Source organism: Hippocampus zosterae, chromosome 10 (genome assembly GCF_025434085.1).
Source record: "Hippocampus zosterae strain Florida chromosome 10, ASM2543408v3, whole genome shotgun sequence".
In the NCBI taxonomy this organism is placed as follows: Eukaryota; Metazoa; Chordata; class Actinopteri; order Syngnathiformes; family Syngnathidae; genus Hippocampus; species Hippocampus zosterae.
Window position 1 is genome coordinate 19,819,379 of NC_067460.1, and position 17,357 is coordinate 19,836,735.

General features: G+C 41.8%; 3 protein-coding genes across 3 annotated transcripts; 1 reads left to right on the forward strand and 2 right to left on the reverse strand.

Annotated features, from left to right (window-relative positions):
• Positions 1–460: 460 nt before the first annotated feature.
• On the reverse strand, positions 461–2,625 carry chchd2 (coiled-coil-helix-coiled-coil-helix domain containing 2). Its single transcript, XM_052078287.1, has 4 exons — positions 2,434–2,625; positions 1,600–1,834; positions 1,102–1,276; positions 461–786 (listed from the first exon to the last, which is right to left on the reverse strand). The coding sequence occupies exons 1-4, from the start codon at positions 2,481–2,483 to the stop codon at positions 776–778; spliced, it is 471 nt and encodes a 156-aa protein (XP_051934247.1). The 5' UTR covers positions 2,484–2,625; the 3' UTR covers positions 461–775.
• Positions 2,626–2,798: 173 nt separating this feature from the next.
• On the reverse strand, positions 2,799–5,484 carry im:7138535 (uncharacterized protein LOC797998 homolog). The gene is made up of 8 exons (XM_052078270.1): positions 5,326–5,484; positions 5,042–5,148; positions 4,651–4,776; positions 4,297–4,547; positions 4,127–4,207; positions 3,905–4,021; positions 3,287–3,433; positions 2,799–3,205 (listed from the first exon to the last, which is right to left on the reverse strand). Exons 1-8 carry the CDS (start codon positions 5,367–5,369, stop codon positions 3,056–3,058), a joined length of 1,023 nt encoding a protein of 340 aa, XP_051934230.1. The 5' UTR covers positions 5,370–5,484; the 3' UTR covers positions 2,799–3,055.
• Positions 5,485–6,986: 1,502 nt separating this feature from the next.
• Positions 6,987–16,960, forward strand: si:ch211-235m3.5 (BICD family-like cargo adapter 1). Its single transcript, XM_052078264.1, has 9 exons — positions 6,987–7,311; positions 7,959–8,174; positions 12,053–12,172; positions 12,350–12,496; positions 12,625–12,795; positions 13,287–13,442; positions 14,155–14,267; positions 15,377–15,497; positions 16,106–16,960. Exons 1-9 carry the CDS (start codon positions 7,066–7,068, stop codon positions 16,313–16,315), a joined length of 1,500 nt encoding a protein of 499 aa, XP_051934224.1. The 5' UTR covers positions 6,987–7,065; the 3' UTR covers positions 16,316–16,960.
• Positions 16,961–17,357: the final 397 nt, after the last annotated feature.

Below are 17,357 nucleotides of genomic sequence, written 5' to 3' on the forward strand. Positions count from 1 at the left end.
ATACAGATGATCAGCTCATCAGCCACCTCTGAAGCAGCATTAGGGCATTTCTAATTATTTGAATCAGGCGTGTTGCTCCTGGGAGAGCTGGAAAACCGACAGGACAGCGGCCCTCGAGGACCGACTTTGGACACCCCTGCATTAGGCAGTTTGCATGACGAGTGGCTCGTCAGATAGTGCAGCTAGTGTGTGCATGTACTTAAGTGTTGGTTTTGTTAACCTTTATTCTAAAGTGAAGCGATTGAAAGTGCACTGGCAGCTGTGTTTGGCTTTGATGACCTGTGGGGATTGGTAGAGTTCATTCAACTAGTGGTGGTCAGCCAATTAGCTAATGTAAACCATAGACGTGCGGTTGTACGACCGGTACTTTCAGAGTTTGCTTCCAGTGACATTAAACACATTCAGTTTTAGTGTAATGCCATGTATGACCAGTATGACAGACAAAATGTTGGAATCTTGGTTTTTGTCTTCATGATCCGAATGCTTTAATGTTTTTATTTCAAGCAGCAGGTTTTTGCAAGCAATCAGTGGTGGTATCGCTCAACAATAGAGAAGTATCTAGCACTGCAAAAAAATGAAAATGCTACCAAAACAAACTCAAAAGCAACATCTATATCAACATGTGACTACAAGCTCATCTGCAGTCTCTACTGATTGAATAGACCGATATTTGTCTGAAGATGATAAACTGTTGAATAGAAGTACATTTCTCAGGTCTCTAATTAATCAATAGTGAGTCGATGGTCTCCTCCGCTTCAAGGTTTCTGGATCCAATTCAAGATAGGCCTGTTGGATGAACAAAAAAGTTTTGAGATAATTAACCAACACAGTTACTATGAAGCAAAACGAAAATTCTAATCAACCTCTTGAGCACTTAAAGGTCAATATATTGTATCTGATGAGGGCTACATCAGACAGTCATGCTGTAAATGTGGTATGTACCAGACAACTTTCAAAAATATTTCATCACACAGTCATGGCCAAAAACATGGCCCCCTCAGTGCTTCTGTCAGAGAATGTGCCAATTCTTCCAGAAAACGGCACAGACATTTAAGAAGCTACTTTTCCTCATACAAAAAAAACGTGTGCTTTCATACTTACCATTCGCAAACTTGCACTGTTTGAGCACCTCGCTGAAGCCCTCGCAGAGTTTAAGATCACTTTGTGATTGAGCGCAGTCAATGAACTGTTTGAGCTCGTAGGAACAGGCTTGCTGCGGGGTATTTTGCTGCATGTAGGGGGACTGTGATTGGTATGGCTGGGCCTGGTGGGGCTCCTAACACACACAACAAGGCAGATGATTACAACCATTCAAGAGCATTCATCTGGGTTAATGTTATTTACGTTAAGGGTATTCCGACAACTGAGTGAATTTCTGAAACATAATCAAGAAGTATATACAAAACTTTGAGCTTTAAGCTTTTAGCACTTGTCCTTTGTAATATATGACAAACAATTGCATGTAGCTGCCCATTTAAAGAAGTCCTAAGAGTTGCACCAAATGTTTCATCTTTACAGCAATAATACAAATTAAAAAACCTTACATCTATTACACAAAATAGCCATTAATTATGAATGGATAAAGGGTTGTTTATTAACCTGGTATGTGACATCAGGCCGTGCAGGCTCTGAGCTACCCCCACTGAAGGCTCCCGTCATCGCATGGCCGAGAATGTGTCCGACTGCAGAACCAACGGCGACCCCGGCAGCGGTTGTAGCCATCTGGGCAAACATACCAGGCTGCCTGGGTGCTGCCGCTGGAGCAGCCATGGCGGTCGGAGGTGCATGCACTGGTACAGGTGCACGAGACGGAGGGGGAGACGGAGGTGCCCGGCTGAAAACAGTCACACAAAAGGTCAAACATTGGCACCATAAGTGTGTTTTGTAACAACAACTGACTTGGTGATAAAAACCTAAGAAAATGCAGAGCAGCGTGTTCAATTTAAATAATTTGTACAGGTTAACAGAGTTAGTTAAAAGTTGCTTTTTAAATTCCATACGAATAAGTTTTGCTATAACCTACCTACTAATTAAGTCAAGCGATATGGCTCAGTGACTGCCTTAATCAGACATCTTATGCAACATAACCCAGATCGCCACTACGTGTTTGATTTTCTTGTAATAGGAGAAGAATAAAGTTGAATTGAAAGGCTTTTTAATGGACTATTATTTGAGCAGCGTCACGATTTGGTTACGTGGTGTAGTCAACAACATGACCTTGAAGCAATAACTACAACTAGACGAAGCGTGCCAAAACCCCACTCAATTTTTACAAATTTGAGTCACACTTACAATTGTGATTGAACCACTTTGTGTTAGAAGTCATTTTCTTTCGCTTCCTCAGTCCAACATGCATCAAGAAGGATACGTTAGCCTCAGCGCAAACGTCGTCGCGTTGCTGAACAATTCATTACCGTAACATTCAAACGTTACCTTGCTGGAGAAGGCATCCTCGATGTTCGGCTTCTACTTCCTCTTGGCATGGTGTCGAAATACACAACTTATTTTTTACAATATTTTTGTCGTGGAAGATCTCCGATGTAATTTGGCGACTGGTCTTCAGCTAACGCTTATATCGTGCGACCTTTAGCTGTTCCGGAAATTTCTGTGCGTTACATCATTTGTCTCCGGGTAACTTCCGGCAAGTCGTTTTCGTCCACATTTAAAAAAAATATTGTTACAGTTTCAAGGTTTGTTCAGTAACTTACTCATGTATTTTTTTCTATTGTAAGTTATTCATCCTCCAAGTTAAATATACAGTAAATATGAAAACGTTGATAAATCACAAACAAACGTCAAAATTTTGAATAATCTTTAATTAGCATTTGTGAAAATGTATGAAATACAAAATCAATTATTATTCCCACGTATACCCCCCCCCCCCCAAAAGATTACAAAGCATATTGGGTCATATATCGTCACACTACAGGAAGTGAAATCCTGGTTTTAAAAAAAAGAAGACGACAGAGTGCAAATGCATACTATAATTTAGAATGAACTCAATGTGATTTTTTTTCCCCTGAAAAAATGTGAGTCAAGCTCGAGCGGGCGCCTGCTAATCCCTTTTCCCCTTTCCCTTTTTATTTGGATTTTTATGCCACTGATTGCGTCCACCATGTCCTGATCTTCGCTCAGCCCAGGCAGGCATAGGTGCCTCCATTTCTCCTGTTCGTCCTCCTCTGTCTGGTACATGGCCCATCATTTTCTAGTCAGAGAGAAGAATTATCTGCCTGTGAAGTTTCATTTACAATTAAAAAGCAGACTTCAGAGCAGGTTATTGTTTTACCTTGTAGACATTTGTGCTGGCTCCAGCTTTGATTGGCTCAATGCGGCATTGGTCCTCTCTGGTAGCCAGGAGAAGTGGGAGGGACACTCTGGACGAAATTGCGATGGATGTGAGGGGAGGGACTGAGTTGACTGCTTTATGACGCTCCTGTATGCAAGAAGTAATACTGCCATCTGATCGAAAGATTCAGTATTGTACTTTATAAAAACACACAGCAATAAAGAAATAATATGGAAATAATTTTAACAGTTTGTACATCATGATTTCATGCTTTTTCTGGAATTCATTGCACTACTCATTCTGATGTGCACACATTAGCCGTTAGGGGGCAGTATATTATATACAGACGTCAATAACATCAACAATAGTTTCATGAGCCCATCCAGTATTTTGCATTGTGTGTTGGCATTAAACAGGCAGAATTTCATAACGCAAACTACATGTCTGCTGTGGCGTTTGCTGCCACCATCTAGCGCTTGTAACCTCACATTTTTGCTCCCAACTAAAGGCAAAAAGATTGGCTGAATAACAGCCCTTATCTTGAAAAACTCCAAAGTCATGTCAATTGTAAGTTGAGGTAACAACGTAATTTTTTAATTGTGCTCACGATATTCCTACCTTTTGCTTTTCTCCCCAGGCAAATGACTCAAGTGAAACCTGAAAGCGTTTCAGCATCATTTGCTGTCGACAGCCATAGTCATCGGTCAGAACTCGATTTATCTTTTCCAGTTGCCTCTAAGGAATCAAGACATTCAGTAAAAATTGAAATTGAAGTTGAATTGCAGGGGAAATTTTATTGGAGTCAAGTGTAATACACTGCAGAATGTACAAACATCATACCCAGTGCTCTGTAGTGAGGACGGCATGTAGCAGAGGCTTTGTCATGGCTTCACCAGGAAGACAAGCAATTCTCGACTCCACCTACATTATAGGAAATATAACTACAGTATTACATATCTTTGCAGTCTGTAATGGCTCACATGACGCATGTCCTCTGCAAACCAGCTCACCTCATGCAGCACATCAGGATATTGAGAGGATGTATCCATGTTAAGAGCGTGAAGCAGTAATATCCACTCCGCCTGTATCTCAGCTGTCCTTTGGTTATTGGCTGCATCATTGTCTTCATGTTCCGGACAAAATACTGACATTTCCTCCTCTCTTTGCTCTTTGGCAGCCTCTTCTCTGGCGGGTTTATCGTCAGAATGTAGCTCTTTATATTTGATTATGTGCGCCGCTTGCAACTCTGACACAAGGAACTCTGCAGGGTTTCAAGCAACATTTTTCGAGGTTTCTGATTCAAATTCAAACAACTGCTACAATCTTACAGGAAAAAAAACACACACAATTTTTTTGTTTTTCACCTGTGATTCTGGAGAGGAAAGAAGGCTCCAGCATCTCAGATGTCAGCCCAGTGAGAGGAGATTTTAAGTCGGACAGGATAGTTCTTAGCTCTCTTACTAACAAGACGTTACATCTCCCACCTGAGTCTGCAGTAAGCAAACAACATTTTGACTGAGCACATTTGGGAGTTGAAAAATGAACATTTTGAAGTACACAGAGGGAACACTTGCAATAATATGGCTCATTTATGACCATCATAGTCATTTACGATCCAGCAATCCTTTTTTTGTTTTTAGGAATGAAACCTTTGCCTGGGTTTTGGGTCCTAATATGCCACTTAAATGTCATAACTGCTGAGGGGTGAATTAAAGAGTGGGTAGAAATGACTTTAATTGTACTGGACATTCATACCTTGAAGGTCTGGGCACAGACTCTTCAGCTGGGATGTAAGCCAGTCGAGCAGTGGGCATGGAAGTTCATCACAAGTACATCTCGACAAACAGTAACCGCTCTGGTACCTGTTCAAAAATAATGAGAGGACAATAAGTATATATGTTATTCGACGGGACATCATGAAACATGAAACACATTAAAAACAAGCTCGGGTTGCGCCTCTGTGTGAACGTTGCACGATTAAGAGCAACGAGGAGTAACAGGACCGCTCACAAAACACAACGCAGTTAAATATCACTTACCCTAACGCTTTAATTGTAGAAATGATCCCAACACTCCTCTCCATTTTTACCTACACTGGAAACAAATTGAGAACTGAGTATGACATACAAGCGCTGAAACATGTTTTGAGTTTTGACGTCGACTTCCCTCACTTCCTGGATAACAAGTAGGTTGCACATTGCCACCTACTGCCCGGAGAGTGAACTGACAGGAGAAAGAGTCGTTCGGACAACAGACTGTACTGTACAGTCAGTACCTCTAAGGAAGTAGTGTAGTCATAATTACAGTAAATATAAATGTATTGAAACACTTACAACCCATATTATGAAACTACAAACTCTTACATCGCAGAAGCCCTTAAAAAGTACTGGGATTTATATTACATACATATGTACATAATTATCTATCTATCTATCTATCTATCTATCTATCTATCTATCTATCTATCTATCTATCTATCTATCTATCTATCTATCTATCTATCTATCTATCTATCTATCTATCTATCTATCTATCTATCTATCTATCTATCTATCTATCTATCTATCTATCTATCTATCTATCTATCTATCTATCTATCTATCTATCTATCTATCTATCTATCTATCTATCTATCTATCTATCTATCTATCTATCTTTCTATGTGTGTGTGTGTGTGTGTGTGTGTGTGTGCGCGCGCGCTGAGAAAATGGATGGAAAAGATGTTCTTCGCCTATGTGTGTTTGTGTTTGCCTGCTCCCTCCTGGGACCACGCCGCCATATGTTGATGCTTTCGTCCCGGAGAAAACAAAGCTGTACCACGCGTCAGGATGCGCTGCCGTTTCTTCCCTGACATTGCCACTGCCTCAATAAAATGCCCTGGGGGCCGACCTCTGACCCTTGGCAACAAGCCAAACAATGCAAGGAGACGCTCTCCTCTAAGTTGGCAGCTTTGATCAGGTGGGGAGAGGCTTTGTGACTACTTGTTGGGTGGATTCACTGATACTATGGGAACTCTGACACATTTATTTGAATTGGCTAAACCTCTTCTATTTGTTCTCATTATTATTATTATTATTTCCTTACATTTCTTAATGTTTGTTATAAAGGTCAAGAGACTATCCCAAGTGACTTTGAGCAAAAGACAGTTAGACCCAGAACTGGTCGTTAGTGTCCTGCAAACAGACAAATCAACCATTCACACTTATGGACAAACTACAAAAAAAAAAAAAAAAAATCCTGTTAATCATCACAAACACATGGACAACATGCAAACTCACACGACTGCCTGCCTGAGCTGAGATCTGAAACCGAGAACTCTCGATTGTGAGACCGACCTGCTAACCAGCCATTACTCTTATTCTTGTTATTCTTTTTATTATCATTTGTGCAAAGTACAAACTTCTCAAGAGGATGCAATCACAATAATAAATTGCTAAATTTATTATTATTATTATTATTGTAAATTACTGAATCACAATAATAAATTGCTAAATTATGGTCAACTTGACCATAATTTAACAATTTATTATTGTGATGAGAGAGTTATTTAAAATGGGGCTTGTTTATTTAATTATTCAACGTGCAGTCGGAATGGACGCTAACCGTTGCCAGGTGATACAGTCGGACGCCCTGCGCAAACAGACAGCTGCAGTGCCCCCCCCCCCTCCCCCACACCATCCATCCTCCCGCCCTACGTAAGTACAGCACAAACCAGGTGTCATGGAGCACATTATGTGCTGCGTTCAAGTACACTACTTTGGAGTAAGCGGCAAGGAAACATGAATCGGCCGTACGCGTGGGGCTTCCCGGCCAAGCAAATTGGCCTGGAGGAGGACTTCTTCATCGACTACGGCGAAGAGGAAATAGTCGATTACCAAGACCCCGGTCATCTTGTGACCGCTTTGAAACAAAAGGAGGAAGAGGTTATTTTGGCTGCCCAGCTGGGGAATGCTTTGCTCCTGGAAAATCGTCAACTCAAAGAGCAGAGCGTCAAACTACATGAGAACTACGCAGAAAAGCTGGAGGTAAAGACTTTTTAAAAGTGAAAGACCAATTTTGTGCGTGGAGTTGTGTGGTTTTGGAGCGCTGACTTAATTTGGGCGGTGGGCAGTAAATAAAAGTAAAAAGCGTCAGTGTTACTCCGGGTGACTTGATTCCACAGATTTGTTTTCTTTGCTCTTACTTGTATCGAATAATAGGTGTGTTTGTTAGTTAGCGTGGTTATCTTTGGTTGCCTGATTGAGCGATACGAGAGGGGCTAAAATAAATGAAAATGAGGAACATTTTATTGCAACCTCAACAACAAATCTTGTCAGTCTGTCTGTCCTTTGAACTCTTGAGAGGGATTTGGGGATCCAGATGCTGAAACTGAAAATGTGCTAAAAATGTAGCAAGTTAAATGAATCCAAGTCGTATTTTTTTTAACTTTGAGTGAATAATGGGTGACACGGTTTGATGTGGGCACCAGTGGTGTTTCACTTTCAGTGTCCGTGGCTTCTGAGGTCCAAAATCGCTTTCTCGACTTTAATGAAAAATCCAGTTCATCAGCAGTGAATCAAGGCTTATATTTTGGGGGATATTTATTAAAATTGAGTTGATATGTTTATGATTCATATGCTGTTTCTGTCCACCCCCCCCCCCCCCCCCACCTAACCTTCCACCCCTCACGTAGGAACTGGAACAGAGCAATCATGAGCTACGCTTGAAGCTGGAAAACTGCCAATCTCAATTGGAGAGTCAGGTGGGTTACCTGGAAAGGGATTCCAGGGAATTGAGTGCTCAGGTGCAGCAGCTCACTCGGGCCTTGTGCCAGGCTGAGAAGGACAAGATCCAAGCCCAGATGGATTACAGTGAGAACACACAGCGACTAAAGGAGAAGCTCAACACTGTGAGTCCAAACACACACACTGGTCAGGCTGCATGTGAGAATAATTGACCTGTGTCTGGATGAAAGGCAGTCAAGGTGATCAAGTAACAACAGCTCCAAAGCAGATAAGACAAGCACCCACCCGGTACAACTCATGCACTGATACCGTGTTCTTTATAGGTCTCTCGGGTATCAGTCTGACACACAAGGCCATGCACACAGCCCTCAGTTTTTGTTACAACACCCACAATTTAATTGAAGACTCGAAGTTGTGTATTTAGTATCATACTGTAGCAGGTAACATTGTTAGACTTGAGCGAGATTTGTTTTTCATGCAATCATATGACCTTATGGAAAAATATCCATGGTAGCGGTAGCTGATTCATCATCATTTGTGGGCAGTCAAACATTAATAGTTAGATGCGAAGGAAGCAGTGTTTATTGTCATCAGAATTGAAGCAGTGACGTATTCAAAGATATCTTATCACCTGATATACAAAGTTAGTTGCTGATTGAAATTTGTGGTCCTAAGAAGGAAGTGGAAAAGGGTAGAGATGTGTCACGTTTGTGGTTAAAGAGAAGTTTCTTGTGCAGGAGAAAAAGAATAGCGTACTCATTTAGTTCCTGCTCAGTTAAAAATGAATCCAAAACAACACTCCCCACCCATGTGTGTCAAGGTCCACAGAAAACCGGAATGTGAATGTGATGCCTTTCCATCTGAGGGCTCGCTGTGGAGACGAGAGCCCCTTGAAGGGCAGGAAAAAGCCAATATAGATTAAAAAAAACGAGTCTGTTGAAGGCAAAGGAAGTGGAGAAACGGTTTTATTTTTATTTAATTTCAGCTATGTTGTAAAAGTTCTAGGATGGAGAAAGTGTGAGGAGGAATCCTAATGTCTGATGACAACTGTTCACCTGATTTACTGTTAAATGCTTCGTCTGGGCTTTTGGTGAGTACAGTATACACTGAAGTAGTTTTGTGTGTAAAGTAGGCCACGCCCATTTCATAAGACCAGCATAAAGCAAAAAGGATGGAAATTTGTATTTGGTTGTTGACTGGATTGTCAATTCCATTGTGTTACAATGGAGAAATAACATGCCAAACATACATTTCCGAGTTCTTTGTATTTTGTTTACAGGAGGACATTTTTGTTCTGTGCGGAGCACTTGAGTGGATTTGTGTGGCTTGTTTAGAGGGAGCAGCAAAACAGATGTTAACAGGAAAGCTTTGCTATACCGTTGAGGAAATGTTGGTATGAAAACAATGTGTCACGTCGTGTTTTGTTGCCCAAGTTTGCAGTAACTTTGCCCTCAAGTCTTGTTGACTGTGCTCTCTTACCTGTTGCAGTAGAATTAATCTTCGAATGCACCTGTCTTTGCGATTATTAATTGCATTTTTTTTTGTGACCCATTAGCTTCACATACAAAATTTTGGCAGACTGCAAAAGAAGTAACAGAACACAGTGTTGTTCAGTGTAACATTGCCACACTAAACTAAGGTGGTGCAGTCTAATCTCGCAGTTCTGTTTCGTTTGAAGTTTGTACTTACTGTCTTTGTTTGCTGACCGTACATGAATGACCATTTGTTTTTTTATATTACTCTCAGAAATGATTAACTTTATTATTGCATAAGTATACAGTGCAGGACATTTTCATATCGTTGATGTTGAGTCCCACACACACACACACACACACACACAAACACTAATATCTATCTAGCTGTTATATATATTCTCCTAATTTAATTCGCAATGGAGAATTAAATTAGGATAGGATGTCCAAAACACGGCCCGGGGGCCATTTACGTCACGCTGCCCATTCTTTAGTGTCCTACAGCATAAAATTCACAAATGACATGGCTCGTATTGTATGCCTGCTTCGTACTATGTACTGTGACTTGGTGGTGAGTTAGGAGAAGAGAAGAAGAAATTCTTTCTCATCATTTTCCACAAATCCCTAAAACTGAAACAAAATGTTCGTAACATTCGGATGAATAAATGGAATTCAGTCACAGCAGCAAACCATGTGAATCGCGTTTGCTTGCTCCGTTTTCTGCTCCGTGTCAAGGTCAGCGAAGTACATCTTGTTTTAGCTCTGACTGTGGAGATTTCTGCTTCTGCTCGTCACCCCCCCCCCCCATTCTCCTCCCGTTTTCATCGAAAATCCAGAGTGAATGTTTATTGGGTTTTGTTTTTCATTACAAATGTTTCGTTGGCTGTTTTTGATAGATCCCAAGAGCAAACAGCCCATCATCCCCAGGGAAAGCCATCCTCTCTATCCACTCCCCCAGGGACTTTGCTGTAGCTTGGCTTGTCATCTGCCCTATACTGTTCGCTCCTCTTGTGGACTTGGGATGGCCTGGAGGTCGGGGGGCCATTTGAGGGGATATCATCTCGGTCTTTGTGTTTCTAACAAATAGAGCGTTCCGCTTCCACTTGTGTCTCTGCTAATTCTCAGTGGGTCGCTGCCTCCATTGTGTGAGGGGTCCGTGTTGATGAGACCAGCCGGTAATTAAGGCATCTCCAGAAATCAGGCCTCCTCATTGTGCGCCTGCACACAGTTAGGCTTTGCTTTTGTTCACGTCGTGCTATATTTTACTACACACTCGCGACTCCCTCATTTCCTATTTACACGCCTTCAGACACGTACGCTCAACCTGCCGCCCGCCCCCGATCCTGCTGCACAACACTTGAAATGTCTGCCACATTGTTTTTTAATATGATGTTACTTACTTATGAGACCAAGAAGTTCTCTGCTCCATCTGGTGAATGGTACACTTTGAAGCTTGTATTATTTGGCCATTAGGGGACCCGAAAGCGACCCTACAAACTGCTCCATTAGTAAGGTTAAAAAAAAGGGTCCCAGACTTGAGGAAACTGCTGAAGTAAGGCCAAAGGGTTGTCACATTAATTTGGGCTTTGAACTCCAACAGTAGCGCCGCGGAGGCATTAAATTGATTTTGTTGTTGTTGTACCTCTTACACTTGTATTCTTTCCTGTGTTGTATTTTTCTCACCACGTCATTCATCCATCCCGACGTACATTTTTAACATGGAGCTGTTGTCCTTTTGTTGCTGCAGTGTGGGAACTCGGTGTCTTTCTTGTTGTAAAACAAAAAAACGTAAACATCTGCGAACAACATAACTCGATTGTGTTGTGGAATGCAAGCACACAATGACCTAGGAGCAAGAAAATATATACATTTCTCTTGACTTCTAAATGAACATTGAGGACCCCCAAAACCAAGAAGAATAACCCGACATGATCCCCAGATTTTAAAGGAAAATAACGGCGAACGGAAAGAGTCAAATAGTACAACACACTCTTTTATTAATAAACTACTTCTGCACCTCCGGTAGGTTTAGAGGCTCACGTACAGATCGAACTATTGGCGACATTCAGGTGTTTTTAGTTTGGAGATTGTGGCCTTTTTAATCCTTTCTGTCATGTTCCAAATCCTAAAAAAAAAATACAAATAAATACACATGAAGGGCGGCCCGGTAGTCCAGTGGTTAGCACGTCGGCTTCACAGTGCACAGGTACCGGGTTCGATTCCAGCTCCGGCCTCCCTGTTTGGAGTTTGCATGTTCTCCCCGGGCCTGCGTGGGTTTTCTCCGGGTGCTCCGGTTTCCTCCCACATTCCAAAAACATGCGTGGCAGGCTGATTGAACACTCTAAATTGCCCCTAGGTGTGAGTGTGAATGGTTGTTCGTTTCTGTGTGCCCTGCGATTGGCTGGCAACCGATTCAGGGTGTCCCCCGCCTACTGCCCGAAGACAGCTGGGATAGGCTCCAGCACCCCCCGCGACCCTAGTGAGGATCAAGCGGCTCGGAAGATGAATGAATGAATGAATAAATACACATGATCATCTTATCTACATCAAGTACCGCATACTGTTTGCAGGCAGCGGAGGTGGAGAGGGTGATGTCCAGTGAGCTGCGGACTCTTAAACAAGATCTGAAAAAAAACACAAAGCAGATTAGGCCTCAGGATGAGGAGGTGATTAGTGCCATGAGAGAGCAGGTAAGCAAACATCATTTAAAAAAAAAAGTGTCCAGAAATTTACTAAAACTTTTCTGCCCCTTTATGAACACCAAAATCACTCTGGTAGTTTTTGAAAGACTCCCGTTGACGTCTTTAGTGATTAAAATAACTCTCAGGAGTATCTTAAGTTCTGTTTTTGGGCACGTGTCTGTCCAGGTTCTCCGCCTGACGCAAAGGGAACAGGCGCTGGAGGAGCGTTTGGAGAGCGTTTGTCAGGAGAATGCTGAGCTCAGAGCCAACTTGGCCTCTTTGAATGCACGTTTGGCTATGCAGGATCAGCTCAACCAACAACATAACCAACGGGTAGGCGGGCACAGTTTAGAAAAAAAAAAAGATCCAAATAGCCTTGAGTCTAAAAGTCTGGCCCTATTACATCCATCCAACCATGCTTTGGTCTCTTATGTGCTTTTCTTTGTTTTTTTTTTTTTCAGCTCGCTGAAGCATTACAGGAGCTGGAGGTGGCGCAAAGTCGCTCACAGCAGCTTCAAGCACAGGTGGAGGAGCTGGAAGAACAAGTCTCCCTTCAAGAAGCCAAGAGTCTTGGCGATGCGTCCCTACTTTCTGAGTTGGACACGGCCGACCTAGGAGTCAGTAAAGAAGAGGTAACAAAAGATCCAAACTGAGTGGTGAATTTTTGTTTTTCATTAGCTGTAAAAAAAAAAATCACAAAACAACTAAAATCTGTATTTATTTTCATGCAATGAATCCGTACGACATACGAGTTTTACATTTTGAATTGAATTGATGGACTGAACTAAATGAAGTCTTCTATAATATTCAAATTTATATTTAAGGTTGCCTTTTGCTCCTCCCACTGAACATTCGGCAAGCCTCCTCGCTGCCCATCTTTAAAGCCCTCCTCAAAACTCACTTGTATTCTTTGGCGTTTGACTCAGCATGACTTAGATTTGCTATTGGTTTTACTGCTTGGTGCTTTCTACCGCCTTATTACTTATTACTTATTACTGATTCGTCTTACTGTTTATTGTATATGTTAAATCGCTCCATGTACAGCACTTTGTATGCAGCGATGGCTGTTTGAAAGTGCTCTATAAATACTGTTGACTTGACTTGACTTGACTTTTAATTGCAGCTAACAGAAGAAATGGGTTTGATCTGCCAGCTACTGCTACCGCTGGCCCAGAACAGCGCAACATGCGCAAATGCCGATCAAGGGGAGAACCTAAAGAGCGTTCTGCACCAACTGAAGACCGTGGCCCAAAGTCTGGCGCAGTCCTCTGGAGCACAGGTGATAGAATTATAAAAAAAATTACATTTCATCTGCTCCCCCCCCCACCCCATATCACACAGTTTTAAAAGTGAGCCAAGTATACTTGTAGACGCTGCAACTTTCTTATCACCGAAGGCGCTACGGTCTTATATAATATGAATGTTGGCTAATTATTGCAACTGCTAGTTTAAACGCTGACCGATTGTGGGTGAGCTTTAACTCCATGAGCAGTGACAATTTATCACTGTAACTAAATATGTTTCCCCGCCCCATTGTCTGCAAGAGCAAACAAATGGGCCAAAAATGGCAGAATCCCTTGTCGGGAAAAGTTTGGAACAAATTTATTGCTGCCATCCGATCTTTTCGGGGTTTTTTTTCCCTGTATGCTCCAGGAGCCGCATCATGCTTTGTTGTCTGCGTGAATGATCGGTGTGGGAATTCAAGTGCAATGTATGGTTTAGGAGATCGGGTGACGCGGTGCTCCTGGGGAGGGTTGGGACCCAACTGGGTCTTTATGAGAGGTCTCATCTGAGTGCTCGCATTTCATACGATCTCTGCGTCACAGACGTGCGGTGCAATTGCATGATTGACCCAAAAGTCGTTGGCTGTCTCAGACTTAATCTTTTATCCAAACAAAGGTGATGATGTGCTCTGATAGTGCCGTTTTCTTATCGTAAAATGATGGCAAAAATGAACAGATAAAACCCTGAACTGCTCTCTTCCCCTTAAGACGTTCCAGCTGCAGCAGGAGAATGCTGCAATGAGGCAGAAGCTGCAGAACGTCAAAGAGCGGGCGGAAGTCACCCAACAGGCCATCAGAGACCGAGATGAGGCCATTGCCAAGTCAGTCATCCTTCACGCTGAATCTTGTTCAAATCAACGATCGTAATTGCACTGGGTGTCCGCGGAACCTACGTACTTCCTCAACTCCAAATTTAAAGCCTTCTTATCCTCAATGATGTCAGTTAATCCTTTAATCCACAGTTCACGTCTTCCAAATGCCGCAAACATAATCCCCGACATGTTTATTTGTTCAATGGTCATCCTCTAAAGAATTTGAGGGTGTAATGAGTTTGCCATCACTATAAAATGTGTCATACTCATTTAAATAGTATTTAGAAGTAAAAATATGATCACAATATCTTAGACCAGAGGTGCCCATTAGGTAGATCCTGATCGACCGGTAGATCTAGGACAGGTCCCAAGTAGATCAGAGGAGTGTCGAGAAGAAAAAAAACAAACAACCATTTGTGTGTCTTTGTACATGTTAGTAATATATTTTTGTGTTAATATACACTCCACACTAATCAGTCTCATTTTCACACAAAAAAAAATTTAAAAAATAAAATAAAGCAGGTAAATCTTTAATTTGTGTGTGTGTGTGTGCGTGCGCGCGCCGGTAAGGGTAGATCCCGTGAGGTTAGTTGATCAAAAAGTAGATCTTCGATCCAAAAAGTTTGGGCACCCCAGTCTTAGACTATTATGATATAACATTGAGCCAGTAACGCCCATTCCTAATTTTGGCTCCTCAAGACCACAGATACGACAGGCTTCACTGTCTAAACCCAATCTTTTTGGACCCAAGATCGAATTTTCAAGCAGCCAACCTCCCGAAATCGTCCGGTTCAATGTCAACATTGCAAACGTGTACACTTTTGAAAATGCTGCGCCAGAGTCCCTTTCTTTGCCATTGTTGCATTGCAGATCAAATAAACAAGCTTTTAAATTAGAATAAGCAAAAAATAAAATGAATAAAATAAATCTAGCTGCAAGAAACTGCTGAATGCTGTCAACTTCCTACTATTTTCTTTTTTTTTTTCAACTTTTATGTGCATGTGGGACTGATCTGGATTTTTTTAGAGGCACTACTAGTGATTGAAAAACCTATATGTCTCTATAGTGATTGAAGCCCAATGTTGAATAATATTTATGTCCATACTGATTTGTTGCAGGAAAACCCTGATGGAGGCCGAGTTGGTCCGGAGTAAAAATGAAATGATGTCTCTGAACAACCAATTATTAGATGCTATTCAACGTAAACTGGAGCTTTCACAGGAATTGGAGGCCTGGCAGGTAAAGTCTCTTCTTCGGGGCTGTTTACACTGAGACAGTAACACATTGTGACCATTTGTTACGTTACAATGGCGTTTTGGATGTGGAAATAGACATTTGAAGGCAAGTTTTTGACCATGACTTACTGTATATTCAGACTGCGCCAGTGCCACAGTCAAAACAATGATCGGGGGAGCATAGCACTGATGTAGCGTTTGTGCTTGTAATGAATGCTTCTTCAACAAAGTGCACATACCGTATGCTATATCGCAACTGCGATGAACCGAACGGAGTCACATGACTTCCACATGTGAAGGTCTGAAGTATTACAGGAGCTGAGGGAAGGCGTTCACAATATTATGTGTGCTTGAAGGGTTTCTTTACAGTGCCATCTTGTGGTTCAGCGTTCATATTACACATTTGCCAATCGTGTGGCTGGTCTGTGTGGACAGAGATCATGTTGAGGATCAGTTAAACATGTAAACTTGTTTTTTGCATACAGTAAATGTATGTGGTCATCTCGCTTCCACAGTTTCATGGATTGCTCCTTTTGCATGTTACACCCCGTTACATATCTTTATTTCTTCATAAAACCGTCTCATCTGCAATTTTACTCCGCTCTTCTTCAGGACGACATCCAGATCGTCATCAACCAGCAGCTGATGTCGCAGCAGCAATCGGAGCAGCCTTCAAAGAAGATCACCTCACAGGGAATGTCATTCTTTCGCAAGTCCAACAAGACCGCTTTCCCTTGGAGTGTAGACGCCAATCAGGACAAGGCCCAGTCCCCGTGGCGGGATTGGTTAAGACGAAGCAAAGGCGCATCCTATAGCAAGTAAATAACTGATGGGCTTCAAGCTGCCAGCTGCTTGCTCAGGAGAATTAGTTGAAAATGATTGGATGGCGGATGTTTGATGAAAAGCAGCCATAAAGACACTCGTGATCACAGACGTTGGCGATCGAATGAACAACAAAGCACATTTCAAGTCAAGCTTCCTTCCACTGTGACCAACCCTTGAACACTTTTTTTTTCTCTGTTCACAGGGTGTTGCTTAAGATTGTAAATATTGTTTATTTTTGAATTATTGATTTTGTAAATGTCTTTGCATTGTTGCTTTATATAGTCTGTTTCAGAGAGGCGGCTACAGGTTTTGCTGCTGTGAATTAACGAAAAAGAGGAGAGCCAGGGAATGAGGACTGAACAATGCATTTGTACTAATTATTTTATTTTCCGAGTTAGATGTACAAGTTACATTGTCTTCTTCTCTTACATTACCAAAAAAAAAGGTAAGTGTGAGAGGAAGAGTTCCAGAAAAGTAGTTTGAGAAAGTTCTTACTTTTGCACTTTATTTGGGTTTTTGTAAAAATACCGAACACATTCAATAACCATACCTTGTTCCATCATAGCATCGTTAATGTGACTATATTTGGAATGATTTCTAATTGTCATATCTAATAAACCATTCTCATGTGTTTGGTCATAATGACAGGAGGGTACGTTTTGTGAGGTTTGCTTGCATCGGCGTCATATTATGGACCGTTCACCTCTGCCAGGGGGTCGATTTGCATCACACGTGTGGGGTTGCAATGATGTCATGTTTTACCGAAGCTCCGGATTGCTCATCTCTGCCCAGAACATCTCTCAACAGCTGCATGGAATAACTTGTTTGAATTTGAAATTTGTAAACCTGTTGACATACTTAAAGGTCCCACGTCATCAAAATTCCAATTTGTGGTAATGTTTTGAAGAGCCCATGATGGGCAGGGGCCCTTTGCTCAAAGAACATATAGTCAACTGACTCTGTACGTGCTAGAACGTAATGGGTTAATAATGACACTTTTACCTCCTATTTAGCTTAACTCCCCCGACACACACAAACC

What these genes read in the sequence shown, in the direction of transcription:
- si:ch211-235m3.5 (XM_052078264.1), top strand. Translation starts at nt 7,066, where the DNA reads ATGAATCGGCCGTACGCGTGGGGCTTCCCGGCCAAGCAAATTGGCCTG. An exon ending in TAGGAGTCAGTAAAGAAGAG is followed by an intron (nt 12,796 to 13,286) that starts GTAACAAAAGAT and finishes TTTTAATTGCAG; the next exon opens with CTAACAGAAGAAATGGGTTT. An exon ending in CGCAGTCCTCTGGAGCACAG is followed by an intron (nt 13,443 to 14,154) that starts GTGATAGAATTA and finishes CTTCCCCTTAAG; the next exon opens with ACGTTCCAGCTGCAGCAGGA.
- im:7138535 (XM_052078270.1), bottom strand. Translation starts at nt 5,369, where the DNA reads ATGGAGAGGAGTGTTGGGATCATTTCTACAATTAAAGCGTTAGG. An exon ending in TCTACAATTAAAGCGTTAGG is followed by an intron (nt 5,149 to 5,325) that starts GTAAGTGATATT and finishes ATTTTTGAACAG; the next exon opens with GTACCAGAGCGGTTACTGTT. An exon ending in CCTGGGGAGAAAAGCAAAAG is followed by an intron (nt 3,434 to 3,904) that starts GTAGGAATATCG and finishes TCTTGCATACAG; the next exon opens with GAGCGTCATAAAGCAGTCAA.
- chchd2 (XM_052078287.1), bottom strand. Translation starts at nt 2,483, where the DNA reads ATGCCAAGAGGAAGTAGAAGCCGAACATCGAGGATGCCTTCTCCAGCA. An exon ending in AGGATGCCTTCTCCAGCAAG is followed by an intron (nt 1,835 to 2,433) that starts GTAACGTTTGAA and finishes GACTGTTTTCAG; the next exon opens with CCGGGCACCTCCGTCTCCCC. An exon ending in GGCCTGATGTCACATACCAG is followed by an intron (nt 1,277 to 1,599) that starts GTTAATAAACAA and finishes TGTGTGTGTTAG; the next exon opens with GAGCCCCACCAGGCCCAGCC.